The 19,668-nt window shown below is 48.5% G+C and overlaps 8 protein-coding genes across 8 annotated transcripts; 5 read left to right on the top strand and 3 right to left on the bottom strand.

The window, feature by feature from the left end:
- Positions 1-75: 75 nt before the first annotated feature.
- Positions 76-1,225, top strand: N7478_001520 (uncharacterized protein; the record flags this gene model as incomplete). The annotated part of the gene is made up of 2 exons (XM_056917735.1): positions 76-445; positions 516-1,225. The coding sequence occupies 2 exons, from the start codon at positions 76-78 to the stop codon at positions 1,223-1,225; spliced, it is 1,080 nt and encodes a 359-aa protein (XP_056783346.1).
- Positions 1,226-1,819: 594 nt separating this feature from the next.
- Positions 1,820-2,645, bottom strand: N7478_001519 (60S ribosomal protein uL15; the record flags this gene model as incomplete). Its single annotated transcript, XM_056917734.1, has 3 exons — positions 1,820-2,038; positions 2,265-2,463; positions 2,614-2,645. The coding sequence occupies 3 exons, from the start codon at positions 2,643-2,645 to the stop codon at positions 1,820-1,822; spliced, it is 450 nt and encodes a 149-aa protein (XP_056783345.1).
- A 503-nt stretch (positions 2,646-3,148) lies between these two features.
- chl1 (DNA helicase) lies at positions 3,149-5,716 on the bottom strand (the record flags this gene model as incomplete). The annotated part of the gene is made up of 5 exons (XM_056917733.1): positions 3,149-3,847; positions 3,915-4,085; positions 4,146-4,817; positions 4,874-5,512; positions 5,573-5,716. The coding sequence occupies 5 exons, from the start codon at positions 5,714-5,716 to the stop codon at positions 3,149-3,151; spliced, it is 2,325 nt and encodes a 774-aa protein (XP_056783344.1).
- A 1,281-nt stretch (positions 5,717-6,997) lies between these two features.
- N7478_001517 (uncharacterized protein) lies at positions 6,998-9,607 on the top strand (the record flags this gene model as incomplete). The annotated part of the gene is made up of 5 exons (XM_056917732.1): positions 6,998-7,107; positions 7,202-7,961; positions 8,038-8,157; positions 8,229-9,539; positions 9,596-9,607. 5 exons carry the CDS (start codon positions 6,998-7,000, stop codon positions 9,605-9,607), a joined length of 2,313 nt encoding a protein of 770 aa, XP_056783343.1.
- Positions 9,608-10,542: 935 nt separating this feature from the next.
- N7478_001516 (uncharacterized protein) lies at positions 10,543-11,161 on the top strand (the record flags this gene model as incomplete). The annotated part of the gene is made up of 2 exons (XM_056917731.1): positions 10,543-10,632; positions 10,706-11,161. 2 exons carry the CDS (start codon positions 10,543-10,545, stop codon positions 11,159-11,161), a joined length of 546 nt encoding a protein of 181 aa, XP_056783342.1.
- An 800-nt stretch (positions 11,162-11,961) lies between these two features.
- On the top strand, positions 11,962-13,796 carry N7478_001515 (putative spindle poison sensitivity protein Scp3; the record flags this gene model as incomplete). Its single annotated transcript, XM_056917730.1, has 3 exons — positions 11,962-12,124; positions 12,205-12,326; positions 12,435-13,796. 3 exons carry the CDS (start codon positions 11,962-11,964, stop codon positions 13,794-13,796), a joined length of 1,647 nt encoding a protein of 548 aa, XP_056783341.1.
- A 1,086-nt stretch (positions 13,797-14,882) lies between these two features.
- N7478_001514 (putative RSC complex subunit (RSC1)) lies at positions 14,883-17,735 on the bottom strand (the record flags this gene model as incomplete). Its single annotated transcript, XM_056917729.1, has 4 exons — positions 14,883-15,848; positions 15,907-17,301; positions 17,364-17,526; positions 17,593-17,735. 4 exons carry the CDS (start codon positions 17,733-17,735, stop codon positions 14,883-14,885), a joined length of 2,667 nt encoding a protein of 888 aa, XP_056783340.1.
- A 709-nt stretch (positions 17,736-18,444) lies between these two features.
- Positions 18,445-19,461, top strand: N7478_001513 (ubiquitin-specific protease OTU1; the record flags this gene model as incomplete). Its single annotated transcript, XM_056917728.1, has 1 exon — positions 18,445-19,461. The coding sequence occupies one exon, from the start codon at positions 18,445-18,447 to the stop codon at positions 19,459-19,461; it is 1,017 nt and encodes a 338-aa protein (XP_056783339.1).
- Positions 19,462-19,668: the final 207 nt, after the last annotated feature.

The raw sequence follows: 19,668 nt of genomic DNA, 5'->3' as shown, positions 1-19,668 counted from the left end.
TCCATTTCTTTGTTCGATTTTTCGATTTTCTCAATTTCTCTCTCACCTTACTAAAACTCACCGTCACCTGCCATAATGACCGACCCATTGAAGACTCTAGATGCAGGTCGGCCGAAGCCGGTCACCGTGTCGCGCAACGTTTATGCGATTGCTGGTATTTCCGTCGCAGTGTTTGGTTTGGAGGAATTGGATACACAGGCCTCAGAGGTGGCCTGTCTCTGGCTGCTACATCCTCGTCTGGCAACTCAAGAGCGCATGGTGGATATCGCTGCTACGACCATCACCGATTGGAATACCAAAATTACGGATACTCCGACGGCCAAGGGTCTCATTGCTGTTTCCTTTGATCAGCGGAATCATGGCACAAGAATGGTGGATCCACTTGCAAATGAGGCTTGGAGACAAGGCAACCCGCGCCATGCACAGGATATGTTCTCTATCTTCCGTACGCTACTCTTATACATAAAGAACTCCGCACCCTTGATGTGATATTCTAACTCAATTGACTGGTATAGAGGGAACTGCGCGGGATACATCCTTGTTGATGGACTACCTACCTGCTTATATCTTCCCAAATGGAGAAAACAAGATTTCCGAGAACCTTGTTCTGGGTGTCTCTCTCGGTGGACATGCCGCCTGGAGCTGTCTATTGCATGAACCCCGGGTAACGGCAGGCGTTGTCATTATCGGGTGTCCCGATTATCTCAATCTCATGGTTGATCGTGCGCGACTGTCAAAACTGCCCTCATGGACAAAGAGTAACCCGCCAGGGTCGGAAATTATCGGTTCTGAAGCTATGCCCACTTCGTTCGTGGATATTGTCAAACAGTATGATCCTGCGAGTCTCTTTCTCAGCTACGTGAAGAGTGCCCCAGGTCCACTTCGCGATGGTGCATTGCCCGAGCCCACAGAACAAGAAAAGCAAGAGCTTCGACCTGTTTTAACACGATGCCTGGGTGGTAAGCGTATTTTGAACCTGTCTGGTGGTATCGATAAGCTTGTGCCGTATCATCGGGGTGAGTCTTTCCTCGGGTGGTTCAAGAGTGCAATTTCGCCTGAGGGATGGTTTGGAGATGGTGCTGTTTCGTTCGAGGATATTATTGATCAGTCTGCGGGCCATGAGGTGACTCCTAAGATGGTTGATGAGGCTACCCGATTTATCAGCGAAACGTTAGCACTCAATGGAGAAGAGCGGAAAAGCGCTGTCAGGGAATCAAAGATCTAGATCAGATAAAGTTTACGAAACAGGCAAAATGGAACAATGACATGACACAGAGGTGACAATTTTGCTTGCAGGTTTACATCGATGGTCTACGTAGGGTCACACCAATCACGGAATTCAGATAGTTCGTAATGTGACATCCATAGATCCCGGGGTTCACAGCCGTAAGTTTGTTCCGAGTATGATTCCTTACAGCGTAATATGATGGTCTTAGTATCACACTGCAGGGTCGGATTTGTACATCCCAGGCACTGCACATACAGACCAAGGCAAGCAGTCAAGTTAAAACATCAAGTAAACGGCACACGCAAAGTTTGAAAAATCCTCCTTGTGGTATTTGTTTAACACAATGTGAAATCGTAAGGGCATTCGGAGGCCATGCTATGCTACTTTTGCATACACAAAAACCCTTTTTCTTTTCGGAACACCAAAGCCAACCATCTAGACTCGTGGCGCCCTTTTTTTTCTTGAGTTCCGATCGTCCTCCTCACTTGCAGAAAGACTTTGATCCTCCACTTTAAGACCGAACACAGCTAGGTTCTGCGATTTGCCCCGATTCACCCGCCTTTCTCCAAAATAAAACACCCGAATCAACGCTTATGCGACCAACTCACAGACACCACCGGCCTCCTTGATCTTTTGCTCGGCGTCGCGGCTGAAGTAACGGGCACGGACGACGACGGGGACCTGGGGGAGACGGCCCTTTCCAAGGACCTTGGAGTAGCCGAGGGGAAGGAGGTCGATGACGGGGGCGGTGTCGGTCTTCTGGCCGCTCACGTAGGCGTCACGCTTCTCGGCGGGGACGAGGGACCACAGCTATATCAAAGAAAAATTTCGAGTTAGCCCTTTGACTCAATTTCAATGGCGATATTTCCTATTCCGTTCATTCCAATTGTCGTTGAACCCAGGGGGCAGATTTCCATATCCAGCTGCTATCCTCAAATAAGACCACACCCACACACACATGCACATATGAAAATCTTCCCTCTACAGGTTCTCTTCCATTGAAATGATCGGATTCGCTTCGATTGAGGTCACGTACCTTGTCGAGGTTGATGGTGGGCTTCCAGAACTGCTGCTTGGTCTTGTGGAAGTAACGCATACCGACCTTACCGAAGTAACCGGGGTGGTACTTGTCAATGTTGGTGCGGTGGTGGTGTTGACCACCGGCCATACCACGACCACCGGGGCTCTTGCGGTGCTTTCCGACACGACCGTAACCGGCGGACACATGGCCGCGGCTGTGAAGAGAATAAAACGTTAGTAAATTGTTGATATAGAGCGGTTTTTGAAGATGAAGATTTGTAGCGATGCGACGATGTTGAATTTTCGCTTAAATCGCGGATCAAAGTGTTCGGGAGATTGGGAATATCAACAGGAGGGCGACTCACTGCTTCCGGGTGTTCGAGAAACGAGTAGGCATCTTGTCGACCGGTTCGAGAGTTTGGCGTTGAAGGGGGAAGGGTCGTGGATACCTCCGGCTCTGATGTTGAAATCCACGCTCGCGCCGGCTAGAGTGTGCGCTAGCACTTCGCTTGTCCCGTGATAGGGTCAAACCCTCACTCGGGGGCTGGTACGGTCACGTGTAGCCGATGACTAAAAATTATTTTATTCGTGATTACGTAAATCCAGCCCTGCCCGTGCCAAGACTCAGCCGCCGTTCCAAGCCTTCTTTCTTATAGAGAGTTGCGGTTGTTCCCGAGCTTCCTTTAGTTGCAGGCGGTGAAACTGTTTACTATACAGCTATTCCTATAGGGCTCACTGTTATACTCCGTTACTGCTGCTGTTCCCGCGCAGAAGTACTACCACAAAATCGGCATACCATTCGAGGCTTTAGGATATTAGGTATTCATAGTTTCATTGCACATTTCATTTTCTTGTTTGTCATTAATGACTTTAATCCTAGTGAACATAATACATTTATTCTTATGACTTCTCCGCAAAAAACTTGGAGATCCGTTGTACAGTCATTTGGGCGGGTCGTGGAGATGAGGAGGTCACTAGACTTCCTTGGATCCAGCCTGGTAACTTGCTCTGGATGCGTGGTGTATCGTAGCGTCGGTCAATCATGATGATAGCTGCATAATCATTCACGTGTCGAATAGCTCGTCCAATACACTGATTGACGGCTCGCATACATGAGTTCTCATAGAAGTCTTTGCCTGCAGCCGAGGCAGTGGCCTTTCTTTCAGACTCTGTTCCTGATCCCTGCTTGTAGGTTTTCTCTTCGATGTACTTAATCTTTGCCTGCCAGACAGCGCTGCGAATGTTGGGGAAGGGCAGCCCAATGATAAATACACCTCTTCCTAATCGGTCTGAGAAATTGATACCCTCTGACAACTTTCCACCGACTACGGATAAAAGCAAAGCTCCAGATCCTGATTCGACAGCTTGGGTATACTCTTGAAGTAGCGTGTCGGTTGTCACGACCGCGTCGCGATATTCATAGAGAAGCTTCTTTTTCCCTTCGATTAGGCCGATAATGGTCTGGCCATTGCCGTTGGGAATGGGTTTCTGCCAGACGCTCAATACCTGACTTAGATAGTCATAACTTGGGAAGAATGCCACCACTCCGTCGGGAATAATCTGACATAGTGTGGCTATTGTTCGACCGAGATCGGTGATCTATATCGCGATATGTCAGTAAAGTTAGTCTGTCAAATCTACCGAGATACGAAGCCGTGACACATACCATCTTCTCGGATCCCCGAGACTCGTAGGTAAAGTCAAATTCAGAGCCCAGTATTCCCCGGGTTAATGACTGTGCAACCAAATTTGTATGTGAAATGACGTGGCCATAACTGAATGTACCAAGTCGCTCAGGGGTCACATATGAGAACAAGTGGTTTGAATAATCGGACATCTAGGAGTTGGAGTATGTTAGTGAAATGGAAGGTAAAGTATCAGTTGTAGAGAAACGTACCGGAGACATTGTCCCACCGGCCAGTATTACTGCCCGAGCATCTTCTACAATTTCCCGGAAGTGATTGGTAGGGTCAAGAAGCATGTATTTTAATTGGACATCATCCTGAACCCTTTGGTAAAAGAGTCTGCCTTCCTCTGAAGGATTCATCAGGGGCAGCAGAAAGCTTTGAATATGAAAAAGCACGGGCATGGTCGTCTTGCTTCTTTGTATTGGTAGCGTTTGTTGTGATTTTTCTGACGAGTCAACATAGCCATCCACTTTGCGAGCCAGCTTACTTTCTTGTAAATACCGTGCTAGCTTGTAAGGATTAATTTGGTCCACTCCCTTGCCAGACATAAGATCTGAAAACTGGACAGACCCTTCCGGCGGTCCTTTCTGCTGGGAGATTCCTTGAAGATGGCTGGCAATAGAATTGATTAATCTTATAACCTGTGCGACGTAGCTTCTGTTTTTGCCTTTCAATCGATTTTTGAATTTGCGAGCATATATTGTCAACTGGGTGATAGCAGTTTGCAATTGACGCAAGGAGACGGTTACTGAGTGAATCCCCGCGATTGCATCCATGAGATTGTGAGCCTCATCGATAATGACCACATGATCTTTGACGGATAGATTTAAGGCCTCTCGGGCAGATCTTTGGAGTAGCAATGGATACGGAAGAGTTATGATCTATAAATATTTGTTAGCTGTTGCATCTCGTGACTAGGCAAATCACTAGACCTCACCTCGCTGTGCTTGATGACCGAGCGGGAGGCATAGTAGGGACAGATGCCAATTTGCTGTCCTACTTTGCCTATGTCCTCAATGTCTTTTACTGTGGCTAGCGCATGGTCTCGGAATTGAAGTATCAAAGCTTCGTCCTCTTTCGAGGGCAGGTAAGAACATTTTTTGTCGGCCGCCACGCCAGATTGCTGCAAGTCCAAACATCGCTCGTTGATGGCGGTGCTGTTTTCCAAGGCCTTCACCTTGGAGTTGATGCAAAGATTCTTTCTAGATCCCAGGGAAAGATGTTTGATCCGCTCTTCCAGTTGAGAGAGGTCATCTTTTTTGTCCGACTCGGGATCATTGGGAACGCTTGACGGAAATGATACTCGTTGTAGCTCGCCAGCAAATTGACTCAATTGCGAGTGTGTTCGCGAGCAGTAGAAGATTTTGACTGTATCATCTTCATCGTCATCTTGTTTTTGATTAGATATTTTCCCTTTGAAACGATCTAGTAATGCTAGAGTGCTGGCAGAGAGGCCATCAACCCCAGTCGAGTCTCCAGAGCCAGGCTTTTTCTCTTCTGTCTCGCTGTCATAGTCGTCCAGGAAAAATTGGTTCTCATCTTGGTCTTTCTCTGCTGACTTTGGCTCATCTATACGCTAGAGGAACTGTGAGCACCATGATAAGCCAGAATGTATATCCCGAGGTCATATACATACCTGCTTCTTGCGTGGCCATTCCTGATTTCCTTGGGCTTGTTTTAGACGGTCTTCTTCTTGTTTGATTTTGGCGAGTCGGGCTTCAAACTCTTGTCTTTTCTCTGCAATGGCACGTCTCGAGTCGCGTTTGGCGAATTCGGTCATCCATTCTGGCTCATCATCGTCACCTAATTTACATTAGATTACAATGAAGGGGGGGACTGATATTGGAATATTTGGAATATGCAATTTCCTTACCTGCTGCTTGATCCAGTGTCTGTTGAAATGCCTTTCGCTTGTGATCTCGAAGCCAAGTCAAGGAAGCACAGATCAAGCTCAGTGATTTACCCTAGCTCCATGAAATAGTTAGTTAGCGTCACCTTCCTTGTCTTTTTCAATAATTTCTTTTTTTGCCTTTTGGGCTGCAAGACATTGACTCGGAGCGCGGCCTAATTGTGGCGCATGAACCGAGTTCCTGGGGCGATGCTTTGCCGAGTGGAGCACATACGGTACCTGAGAGTCATTTCAGGGTCAGCATTTAGGGTGACAACTGGGGGCGGTCTTTTTACCGGTGGGAGACTCAAAGATTCCGACTTTTCCGTCTTCCAGGCAACCGTACAAGGATTGCATAAACTGGGTCTGGATGTCATATGGAGTAAACGGATGATGGAAGTCCATTAGTTGGGGTGAATCCTGACCATCCTGATTCTCCATGATGGGGGGAATTCTGGAAGAATGACGGAAGGGATAAGAGAGAAAACAGCAACGGAGCCTCCGTTAACGTTGTTTGTTACTGTACAGATACGGTACCCCCACACTTGAGTCCATTGAACCACTGTTTAACTTATCCTACACTTTAGTCACACTGGAGAATATACTTGGTAGTAGTCGGTTCGCTCCAGGTCATATGGATGTATATAGTTATTATTATTATACTCCTGTTTAATATGGTATACTGAATTACCATCTCCCATTCTCCCCATCTCGATCTATATAAGAATGAGATCAGCCTGGGGCGGGGCTGAGTTAGAATGTGAGATGTGAAACTGCTATTTATATGTACTAGATACTAGATACTAGGTATTTATATTAAACCACACGAGCCAGTAAATCAAATCCTTAATTTGGATTCTTCCCCTTTTCCCCATATATTCTTCCGTGTATAAGAGAAACAGAAACAAAAAGAAACAAAAGTGGGTTTGGTTCTCCGCTTGGTTCCCCCTCCTCTTCCTTCACCCAAACTTTTTTTGACTGTAATAATTGGGTTTCCGACTATTTCCTTTACAAACATTTTGAAAGCCACCCAGTTTCCTCCATCCTTCTTGATTCCCCAGAGTTGAATGATCCAAACCGAAAGCGCCCCCCCCCACTCCCCCCAGAAAGGCTCCGGTGCTTTTTGACCCCTCCAGGATCTAATTTATCTAAATTACTACTACTTTACGCGGGATGAACAGACCGCCGCAGGGCCGTGGTCAGTCACGGGTGGGTGCGACTTGGTATCCAGGGGGCCAAGATGACTTCTACATACCAGAGGTCATCTCCCCCTCCCCTCAAAGGTACGTACGGTCGCATACACTTTTTCATACCCTTTTCATGTGTAATTTCATATCCCAAAATGCCCAGAGTACGTGTACTAATTCATCCCGGCAGGGTAATGCCTGAAGTCCCCGAAAACATGCAGGACAATATCGCGCAGTTGGAGCACCATGCTCGTGAACCCCGCCGGATCCCACAGCAGCAGCAACAGCAGCAGCAACAGGGACCGCCACCAGCTCAGTACCGCGCCCAATATCCGGAGCGTACCTCCTCCGCCGCTCCCACGCAACCCCAACAACAGGCTCAGGCTTATGACTATGGCGCCTACGCCCAGTCCGCGACTTATGACAGCATGGATCACCCCAACTTCTCACCTTTCCCCGTACTGCGGAATCCACCCTCAAATGTCCCGCCAACCGACGAGCAGCGTGAAGCTAATCTAGAGCGCGCTCGGATGGCAGTTTTGTCAACAACTGATCCGGAGATGCAATTGGCATGGGCTCAGGATGCCTTGACCTATGTGGAAGTGGCGGCACAGAACGAAGCTCGTCTTTCACTCACACAGCCCCCGCGACCGCATACCCCTCAGGTGGAACGCCAATTGAAGACCGATGCGATGAATATCGTTAGTTTCCTTGCCGAGCAACACCACCCTAAAGCCGAGTTCATTAAGGGAATGTGGCTAGAGTTTGGCAAGTTCGGTCATCGGGTAGACCGGAAAGAAGCCTTCCGATGTTACTCTCGAGCTGCCGAGAAGGGCTATGCGCGCGCCGAGTACCGCATTGGTATGCAATTCGAAAGCTCAGGAGAACCCGAGAAGGCAACTAGACACTATGAGCGCGGTGTCGCGAGGTCGGATTCTGCCTCATACTATGTATGTCTCTGAATCTTTCTACTATTCATTCTTGATACGTTTGTCAAATTAACTGTTGTCTCCTCTTCTTTCTTAGCGGTTGGGAATGATGATTCTACTCGGTCAGCATGGCCAACGTCAGGATTTCCCAAGAGGGTTGGAGTACATCCGACAGGCATCGCAGTCATGCGATCAGAATGCTCCACAGGGCGCCTATGTGAGTTCTTCCATGTTTCGGTTTTGATTTTATTTGGCATGTCTGGGATGGTGCTCATATTCACGATCCAGGTCTATGGTATGCTTCTTGCCCGAGAGCTTCCCCAAGTGAGCGTACCTGAATCATTTCTTCCTCTTGATCTCAACACCTCTCGCGTAAATATTGAAAAAGCTGCATACCACGGATTCGCCAAAGCTCAAGTGAAGATGGGCGCTGCGTATGAGCTGTGCCAACTGGGCTGTGACTTCAACCCGGCGCTGTCTCTGCATTACAATGCCCTAGCAGCTCGCCAGGGTGAGCCCGAGGCAGAAATGGCCATTAGTAAATGGTTTCTCTGCGGACATGAAGGCGTGTTTGAGAAGAATGATGAGCTTGCATTCACCTACGCTCAGCGAGCTGCCCAAAGTGGTCTTCCCACTGCCGAATTTGCCTTGGGATACTTCTATGAAGTTGGTATCTTCGTTCCTGTCGACATCAAAGAAGCTCGAAGCTGGTACGCAAAGGCTGCCAATAGCGGTAACAAAGATGCATCTGGCCGAATCGACAGTATTTCTCGTTCCAAGACTCTTTCCAGGAAGGATCACGAGAAGGTTGCTATCTCCCGTATCAAGTCCACCCGATATGTGGCACACCAGCGTGGTAACTCTATGGACCCAACTCCGGAGAACATCGAGATGCCTGATCCTTCAAGAATGACTCTGTCCGACCAACCCCCCGCTGCAGCTCCTTACCCTGATCGATCGACTCCTCGTCCTCGACCCGGTCCCGGCGGCCACCCAGGTTATCAACTGACTGATTCTCGGCCAAGCTCTGCATTCGGTGTCAACCCCAACCTACGTACGAATGTCCCGCCAGGCGGTTACGGTGGCCCACCAGGAGGCCCTGGCTCTCGAAGCCCATCTTATGGGCCAGGTCAGGGTCCCCCAGGCCAGATGAACTATCGACAGCCCGGTCCTGTTACCCCCGTAAGCGCACCAGCGGGACCTATGAGCCCTCAGGCTGCGAATATGATCAGTCCGAATGGAACACCCCGAGTGGATATCGGATACTCTGCGCCAATTCCCCCGCCGGGTGACCGAAGACGCCCCACACGACTTGATGCGATGCCTCCAGACCGCAAGCTGATCCGCACCCCTGTCGGTGGTCACCCTGGGCCATTGCCTTCGCCTCGCACTGCAGCATCCCCTCGGACAGCCAGCTCCCCATCTTCTGGCACGTTTCCCCCCCGCGCGGAATCCCGCCAGCCATCTCGGGGCTCGGCATCCTCTACTCCTCAGCCCCCATCTAGTGCTTCATCCCAGAAGCCTACACCAGCTCCATCCAAGGGCCCCAAGACCTTTGAAGAAATGGGCGTGCCAAGTGCCAAAAATGATAGTGATTGTGTATGTATCCCTGCAACTCTGTGATCTCTGATTCTCGAAGCTAATTATCCTTCCAGCTGGTGATGTGATACCCCGAACGGCATTATGAACTTCCTCTCATCCATGGATCTTCGAGTATTTCCATGTCTTCTGCATTTCGCATTATTTTATATTCTTTAATCCCGGGGTTTAAAAAATCCATTTTTGCCTTACTGGAAGCGACATGCTTTCATCTTGATTCCGTCTCCCCCATTTCCTCTTACATACTTGCATTTACACTCAGGATACCATGGTTGCCTGGGATTTTTGGACATATGACTGTTCGGTTGTTTTGAACTATTTTTATCTCTAGATATGAGGCGTATTGTTTTATGCATCCAATCACAGTTTCTTTTGTTGCGCTTCAGTCTGTTGCTCTAGGCGTGTCTGTAGTGGTAAAATAGAATGAACTGAGTCCCTTTCCCCATAACGTGGTCTCCGGCCCTGCCTCTCCCCTTTCTCCTCTTTCCTCTCCTCTCACTACCGACGTACCTTGACTTGACCCACTTTGTTATACTTTCTCATCTCAACTTGATACTCCATTGCAGGCAAGAAGAACAAATTATGAATTGCCATGGCTCCCAAGAAGAATAAAAAGGAATCTGGGACGCGGACTGATGGTACTTACAAGTTACTACTCAACAGAGCACCACGGCTAACAGACAACATTGAAGATGCTACCCTCATTCTCCATTATCTCCGTAAGAATTTTTTGGGATGATGTTTTTTGTTTTGTTTGAATACTGACTCAATCCCCAGGAGAACAGAAGTCTGACACCAATGCTGGCTTATTACTGTTACCCGTGTGATAAAACTAACCTGGGACGTGTCCAGTCGCCCATATTCAGTATGTTTCTTGGGGCTATCAGATTGATCATGAGTCTGTCTAACGCGTTATGATAAGGCAATTGAAGTTTCAGCGAATCTCCACAACAAAGTTTTGAAAGGTGAGGAGGCAATACGCCACAGCTATCCCATATTCAATATGCTGACAGGGCCCTGGCGACCAAAGCGCAAGCCGTCAAGTCCCTCCGAGAATTACATCAGAGTGGTAAAATTGAAGAACGAGCTGCCGGTATGTATTTCGAATTGAGTGGCACGCGATGAGTGCTCATTCAAATTGGGGTTGTTGTTGTTTAGGAAAACAGGTTGTCTACCATGCTTTGCAGGACCCTTCGCAGAGCGTGACCCCGGAGATCATTACTACACTAAACGAGAGAATTGAAAAACTTCAGTATGAGCTTTCTACTATCAAGGCTGAAGAGAAGACGGTCCGAGCTGCACTAGCAGCGTTTGAAGCCAAGCCGCGACTTTCCGATCTGCGGCAAGATATTGAACGACTCAAGGAAGAACGAGATGCTCTCCAAGCAGGAATTCCCAGATTCCAGGAGGGCGCAGTGGGAATGCAGCCTCAAGAGCGCGAGAAGCTTGAAAAGGATTGGAAACAATGGCAACGTCATACTACCCTCCGTCGTCGGATGTGTAAGGACCTATGGGGGAAGTGTACCGAGATTTTACCAGACAATATGACCTTGCAAGAGCTTTGGGTAAGTCTTCAGACTTCTGTGTATGTGCTAATGCTGGGATCAGCTGGCGCGTGCTAAAATGGCCTGCAGGAATCGCTGGGACTCGAGGGGTCCCTCCAATGAGGGGAAGTCGGGTATGGACACTAAGTTGGTGATCTCTTCGTCTCCACTTCAGTCACATCATTTGACAAGCGGGATTTGCGGCTCGGTCTGAGCGGAGCTCTCTGATCCTCTCGTTCGCTCTCTGTGGTCCGAATGGGACTTTGCTTTTCCCAGTTGCGCGATCGCGCCCTGTCATTTTTACCTCGATTTCGTCATTGTCTGTTCCCAACTGGATCTTTGTTATCTACCAGAGTAGCTACATATCATAGTCTATATATGATAATGAATATTATTCCGATCGGGGGAATCAGCCATGAATCGTAGGAATGGAGGCAACCGGGGAGGAAGGCGAACCAACGGAAATCAGATGAACAGAGCATATGCACGCATACTGTTTCCTGCCCAGAAAAGAGAGGAAAAGAAAGATATAGGCCAACGAGAGGAAGAGAATGAGCGGAGATAAACTTCTAGTATTACTTGTCATCTGCCCCATATCCCCAGGCTCTTCCCCTTCTGTTCTCTGCTTTTTCCTTCTCTGTCTATCTCTCTTAGATGATTATTCTAAACCGTCGTAAAGCGATACCTCATTCCATAGTATCCAAAGTGAATCTTGATCTGGTATAACAAGAATTCCTCACTGTGTCCCCACTATCACTGGCTTCATTACTGATTTCATAGTAGATTTCCGGGATCTTCCTTACACCGCCCGCTCCGGCGTCTTCCCCTCTCTCTTCTCCAATAAACCCCTCCAAAACTCCACATCTTTAAACCTGGCGATGCTCTCGGCCTCTCGCCCTCCTACATCTCGTCCCAATCGTTCCGGTTCCGACATGAGAGGTCGCGCACCACTCCCCGTGCCCTCGGGGCTGCAAAATGGCCATTCCCGCAATCCATCCAGCCTCGACATGGCACGCAGCCCACCCAACCCCAGCAATAAAAGTATCGTGTGCTCTTCCAAGGCGATCGCCGTTGAAACTTGAGACACGGAAACTAACCATGTGTGTTTCATAATTGTCTAGATACGAAACATGTTCCCTGCAAATTCTTCCGACAGGGCGCTTGTCAAGCCGGCCCCGCCTGTCCTTTCCTGCACTCAACCGATTCAGCCATTGACTATGCCCCCTGCAAATACTTTTCCAAGGTAAGAAGATATTTGGATCTAGAGTTGAATTCCTTCAATTGTTTTTTTTTTTTCACTTGCTTCTCGTGATGGCTTGATGCTGATGATTCCGTTTTTCCTTACTACTAGGGAAATTGCAAGTTCGGCGCAAAATGCGCATTAGCACATATTCTACCAGATGGCCGGAGAGTCAATCGACCAACTGGGAATGCAGGTGCCGGGGGAGGCGCCGGTGGTGGGGGTGGGCAAATGGGTATGGGTGGTGGTAGTCATCTCAACCTGGGCGGCCGAGTCAACCCGCAGGCATATGTGAATCAGGATTCAGCCTTGACAAACTCCGTGCTTTCACAGCAGCGCTTGAATGGCCACGAACAGCGATATGCCCCTCAGTTAGAAGACTTTCCTACTGTGCATGGCCAGCAGGTACAGCCGTACGATTCGATCCCGACAATTGATGCGGGACTAGCCTCCGATGCGGGTTCGAAGTATGGTTCTCCAACAGAAGATGTGCGGTTCCCCATGTCACCGAATCACCACCACTTGACAGCTCTCGATGCAGCACTCCCAGCTTCTTTTGATAGTCAAGGAATTTCTCATGTCGCGCGCTATGGTCCCGTCGCCGCTTCGATGCCCTCTAAGTTTGGCTTGGAATCTCCACCCGCACAGAGATCAGGGCCCGCTGATGCGTTCCGCAATTTGCGCGACATTGGATTCAGCTCCGACTTCCGAAAGCCATCATCGAATATCGGATCGTCTCCGCCAGCACCAGAAGATAATGTGGGCCCTCGGTTCTTACACTCATCTCGTCCCGTCAAGCCGCGCATGTTGTCGGCTAGTGTTCCCCGTCCTACGGCTCTTGATGACTGGGATGAGAATTTCCCTATGGAGGAAGACTACTTGCCAACAAGCCTACATGACGATGTGCTTACCCCCCAGGAAAAGCTGCGTCGACTCTCTCGGACAGATAATGATATTGGGGGCAGCCACCGTGATATTAGCGGTCTTGGAATGAGCAGCAGTTTCTCTAAGAATGGCTCGCCTCTGGCCTCAAGTCCATCTCGTTTCGGTGCATTGTTTGCAAAGCAACGCCAAAGGAAGGATGACGATGCCGTGGGATCTTCATTCCCTCATATTGGTTCTCCCCTCCGTGAATCAGCATTGAACCCCATGGCTAGCCCAAGCCTGGGTCCTATTGGCAGTCGGGCATCCCACGATGGCTCGCCGTTTGTCTCTAGCCCCGGAAGACAGTCCTCAATGTCCATGATCTCCGAACAGCTTGGAGGCATGTCCCTTCATCCGGGCTCTGCTCGGCACTCCTCGGTAGCACCAGGACGCCTTGACCGTACCATCTCCTCGGGTACCACCAGCAAGATTGAGGAAGAGGAGGAACAAAGTGACCTGGTATTCTCCATGGAAGAGGAAGAAGGCAACAAGCGTAACAGCTCGTCCTGGAACTCCGACGAGACTAAAGAGAGCTCCACCGACGCCTAATTTACTTACTTAGTATTTTCAATGTACTACGATCACGACGACACGGCCCATGCGCGAGTCCAAAAAATCGGACATGTTCATATCAAAAAAAAAAAGTCAATTGGAGTTACAAATGGGCACACAACAGCATAATGGAGCATTCAACAAACTCTTAAAAAATCGGCAGGGAGATCACAGCCAATAAGGCAAAAAATATATATATTCACGACTACCTACGGATTCTAAAAGTGACACCCCTCCTACACTACACAAAGCCCTTTCGGCTAAGTATGTCTTTCATCGGCATGGTGGTTTGGCGAGAGCTTATAACTTAAGTCTCTTCGGCCAAATCCCTTTTATAGACCAACTCTTGCTGTCTTTTCTATTTACGGTTCTATCGAGATATTGGTTATCTGCTATTCTAATTTCATATCTTTGATCTGCTTTGAACTTTGATCTACAAATCTGTTGGATCATCTAGACCCGTTGCATCATCTTCTCCGAGGCTGGACTTTCCCTTGACCATCTTCTGTATTAATCTCTTCCGTTTTCTGTGATCTGATGTGATCTGGGGCTGAATATTGAGGGTCAATGATTATCCTAAGGTATTGATTGATCTTTCAAACTCGATTCATGAGTGAATGACTTTCTGTGTTTTTTTGTGGTTTTCTGCTTGTTTTTTTGTTTGGTGTGTTCCCCCTTTCCCTTTTTCATTATGGGCCATTTCTTCTTTCCTGTCTCCGTCCGGTTGCGCGATGTACAAATGGGAAAAGATGTGCAAATAAACTGCAATTGATGAATTTTTCCATACGTATCCTGCTTATTTTCTAAGATTATGGATTACAGTAGTAGTTATACAACATGATTGAATTCGAGATCAGATGTATTTCACTCAATGTTACCTCCAAGACCATAGCCATTAAGTTAATCATGTATTTGTAAACGCCCTTTGCTCTGCCAAAGCCCAGAAGCAAAATCACGACGCCGCGACCCAAAGGAATAGGTGAATGAATGATACAGGTGACTATCATGTAATAAGTGAAAGCAAAGCAAAGAAAGAAGAACTCCACACACTACTACCCGCCATAATCGATCTTTGTTCATAAACTAGAGATCTCCCAGATACACAGCATTGCCCTTGAGATTTACAAGACCTTCATTCGTGGACTGTGTCTGGATCGCGCCTCTATGCTGATCAGCCACACGGTCCGCGAAGATCCTGTTCTCGCGAACTTGCAAGTCTGCGGCACGGGCGCCGTCAGCCTGCTCATCATAGAGCATCTTGTACAGTTCCTTTGTACCAGCGACGACTTGCTTCATCATGCATCCGACAGCCCGAGGGATCAAAGCCTCTACTCGAGCAGCAAGATCAGTGTCTTCGTCAGCGCGCCGACGCTTCTGCTCGTCTGCCCGTTGCATTTCTTCCTCTTCTCGCTTGCGCTTTCTCTCGGCAAGATGCTTCTGTCGCTCCTCTTTGCGGGCGAGATACTTGAGAGAGTGAGCCAGTTTTGGTTGAGCAGGTAAAATGATATCCAGAGGTGGAACGGAAAAGAACAACACATGGCCTCTCTCGTCACAATGGAATTGTTGTCGAATATCTGCTGGGATGGCGGCGTTGGCTGCCTCGCCGAGGCTGAAGACTTCCACTGCGCGTGGGGCATTCGGGTTGTAGGCGGGCGCCGCGGCATGAAGACGGCTGTTAGGATATGGCGCCGCATAAGGTGTTGGCTGTGCTGTCGCGTATGGATGCTGTGGTACCGGCGACGCTTGGTAAGCAGTAGTTGGCGTCTGTGGCACGAAGCTACTCGTACGGCGCTGGTTAGAACCCTGGTACATATGAGGATTCATGGGGGGCTGGAATGTTGGTTGAGTAACTGGCACTGGAGATGTTTGAACCACAGGAGGCGCCGGCATGGGGACTTGGAGCGGAGTTGCCACAGGATTACTGGGTATTCCCATATTTCCTGTGGGAATGGGTTGGCTCATAGGCTGACGAGGTGTAGCTGAAGCCATAGCGGAAGGTGGCAGGGTAGGAGGGGGTGGAGATGGAGTTGGTTCAGGCGGTGGAGATTCCTGAAGAGAAATGGTTAGATTGGGTAGCAGCTCATAGGGAATTGAGTTATCAACTTACGTTCTCATCGCGGGGGCGACGATGCACAGCACCAACCACCGGTGGCGCATTGTCTGCTCCCCATGTTGGTCGAGGAAGATCGTCCGTTTCCTTGGATTCATCTTTCAAAAGATGCTTGATGGGACTGGGAATCTTCTTGATTTTTCGAGGTACATCGAAGAGATCCATTTCATAGTCCTTCTCGCGCACCTCATCGGGCAAACAGCTGGCCCAAGTCTTGATCTTATTAAGCTTGTGCTTCTCCTCGTTGTAGCGAGCTTCACAAACATAAATCTCCTTATCAGGAGCCAAGTCCCGTGGACGCCCTCGACTGTAACGAGTGAAGAACATCACGAAGCAACGGTCGACAATTTCATCGATGCGGTGGTCTCGGTACTGGCCAGTTTTCACAACTTCGTTGGGGTAGAAATGTTTTTCAAAATGATGAATTGTCTGCTCTGGACGGTAATACCAGCATGCGTTAATCCACTGTTCGTTCTCGGAATCCTGCCATGTCCGATATATCTGCGCTACGATCGGTTTGGTCACATCATTAGGGTTCTGAATGTGTACCCAATCTCCGACTTTCCAAAGCTCGCCTCGGTGCAAAATTCCATTCGGCAAGGGGAATCGTCCATCTTCCATGAGATACTCGCTGTCTGGCTTCTTTTTCTCCTGTTCAGCCAGCTTTCGAGACTCAATTTGTAGATCAGTAGCGTCTCGGTAGATTTGACTTTCAGATTGATTGTAAGCTTTGGCGTTGTCGTACATGAGATCGAGGTCGCGCATGAAATGGTCAACGGAATTGTACTTCTTGCGCTTGGCTTTGCGTTTAATGAGGTCGATGGCAATGGGTTCCTTCGTCTCCATGTAGTAATCCGGATAGGCGGCTTTATCCGGAAGACGTTCGAAGTGGATGATCTTCAAATGGCCACCCGGGCCTTTGAACTTCCGAATACCCTTTAAGATGGCTTTGATCCTAGTCTCCATTGGAGTATCAACGCGCGGGGGGCGTCCCCGCCTTTTGCGAAGATCCGGTTCTTTATTTTGGAAACCGCGCTTTGGACCAGGCTTGGGGCCTGGCTTCTTTCTACGACGCCCTTCATCATCAGAATCATCCTCGTCGTCTTCTTCCTCATCTTCATCTTCATCTTCATCATCAGGCAATGGATCTGCTTCTGGAATTTCACCCAAGTCTGGGAACTCGGCTTCTTCGGCACTAATTACGCCAGTTTCGACAAGCTTCTTGAGCTGATCGCGGAATACATCCTGCGCGCCAAGATCAAAGTCAGTCACAAGTTCATATCGGTCCAAGCTTCCACAGATTATAGTCAATGGTATTCCCACCTTTATGACAAGCGCATCCGTGTAGGCTTGCGATTTAGGTCTATTGTAGGTTTGCGCGTTATGTGGGATCTAAAGGTTTTGCATGTCATTGTTAGTTGCCGAGCTCGGTAAATTGAGCTGATGTTGCATACCAGGGCGCAATCGCGGACGAATTCTGCGAACTGCTTATATTCATGCTTGTTGATTCTTTGCTTGAGAATACTGAGCGCCATGGGGTCCTTTATAATGTCGTAGTAATCCGGGACGAGACGTTTGTTGACACTTCGGTGGAAAAGTCGGGACGGGTCGTGACCGCTATCGTGAAGTCCGCAATCAGCTCTCGATCCTTTCAAGGAGCTGCTTCATATGGGAGGTGCTTACTCTTGTTCACGAAAATCATAGATTGCCATAGTGACATCCATCATGGCTTTCCATTGGTCTTCGCTGATGGCACTGTCACCCTCGATAGAGGTGACGGGCTCTTCAGCCTGAGGCTGAGACTGCTCTCGCTCCGCTTGCTCCATGGTGCACCACAATGTTACACGAGTGGAAGTCCCAAGGTGAAATTGAATAGCCAAGAGGGAAGGGAAGCTGGTTTCGTCGTGAAGGGAGACAAGCGCACTGGAGGCGGGTTGAAGTTACGCGCTGCTGAGTCATCGGACTGGGTTACCATACCGAAACACGTGTATTGTATTTTTAATGCCTAGTTATACAGGCGTAAATTGGTCAGAATGTCAGGTACAGAGCATCTTTCAACATACATTGACCAACATTGGAAATAAATGAGAAACCTGAAGTCTTTGATTCATTTTTTGGTGCTGACACAAGGATCGGGCTTTGGGGACAATTGTATATAAGTAACGGCTGTACACGGAGTGGGGACTAATTTCTGCAGCGCAAGATCATAGAACTATCTATGGATGGACTATATAATAGATGCCTATACCTCGAGAAACTGGTAATTTAAGTTTGAAAGAGAGAGTACATGTGTCTGTATTTTGATCTTAAAAGATACAAGCAACTAGTAAAAGGCCCAAAGACTCTGTGTAGTGTTGGTGCTCTTATTTCTGGTTCTTTAATGATCTTCTACCCCACACCGCGACCCAAGCAATCGTCATTGCCCCCCTCACTGGATCGGCGGGACCGAGTCCTTCTTTCTCTCCGAAACTTGTTGCTTTGTGTACATACAAGCCCACCGATATATACCTCGAACTCTTCAATCATTCATCTATAATGCGAATGCGCGTTCGAGGACCCTCGGGTCAATCGACAGTGACGTTAGATGAGTCTGCCACAGTGCATGATCTTCAGCGTGAAATTGCACAGTGCACTAGCCTTACCTCCTTTGATGTGAAATATGGTTACCCAAACCTCCAACCTCTCGACCTTGACCAGCTAGAGCCAAACCAGACCATATCTGACATAGGGATTAATTTGAATGGAGAGCAATTGATCGTGGCACAAAGAGAGACGCAAAGAGAGGCACAAGCCAGCAATATTCCCATCAGCCAACCAGGTCCTGCTACCCAACAACCAGTACAGCAAACTTCGATCTCGCAAACTTCGCAGCCGAGTGCAGACCAGCCGAGTGCAGACGACCCTCCTGAGATTGCCTCACCCGACCATGCAGGCACCTTCGTACTTCGTGTCATGCCCGATGATAACTCCTGTCTTTTCCGCGCAGTAGGCGCTGCTGTCATGGATGATATGGATACAATGGTGGAGCTACGGTCGATTGTTGCAGGGTCTATTCATTCAAACCCAGATGAATATTCGGAAGCAATATTGGGCAAGAAACCAGATGCGTATTGCCAGTGGATTCAAAACGAAGAGTCTTGGGGAGGCGCTATCGAGCTCAAAATTCTGAGCGAGTACTTCAACATTGAAATTTGTTCTATTGATGTACAAACACTTCACATATTTCAATTCAACGAGGGTGCTCCGACCCGATGCATTGTTGTCTACTCGGGGATCCACTACGATGTTCTTGCACTCTCACCTTCTAATCCTCCCTACACTCGTGCGAACCCTCTCGCCGATGGAGACACTAAGATTTTTGAATCCGTGGACCCCGTTGTACTAAAGAAGGCAAAAGAACTGTGCCAAGTACTGCAAAGTAAACATTACTACACCGACACGTCAGGATTCCTTGTGCGATGCAATACATGCGGGGGCTCCTTCACTGGCGAAAAAGGAGCGACGAAGCATGCCTCCGAGACCGGTCATTATGATTTTGGTGAAGCGACTTAGATTACAGATCACAGATCACAGATCACAGAATATGCTTTTTAGCGTTTGGAAAGAAAGATTGCCAGCTTTTATTATTGTTATTTGGAAACAGACACAGGGGGCGTCCGTGGGTGGCTTAGGAGTGTACGGAAGCAGCTTAGAATCAAGGTTGGGTGGTGATATGAGGAGTATTCATTCAATGAGGAACCATGTATCGTATATCGTGCA

The sequence above is a fragment of the Penicillium angulare genome (assembly GCF_028827245.1).
Source record: "Penicillium angulare strain IBT 27051 chromosome Unknown utg000002l_segment0_segment0, whole genome shotgun sequence".
In the NCBI taxonomy this organism is placed as follows: Eukaryota; Fungi; Ascomycota; class Eurotiomycetes; order Eurotiales; family Aspergillaceae; genus Penicillium; species Penicillium angulare.
This window is presented reverse-complemented; position numbering and strand designations above follow the sequence as displayed.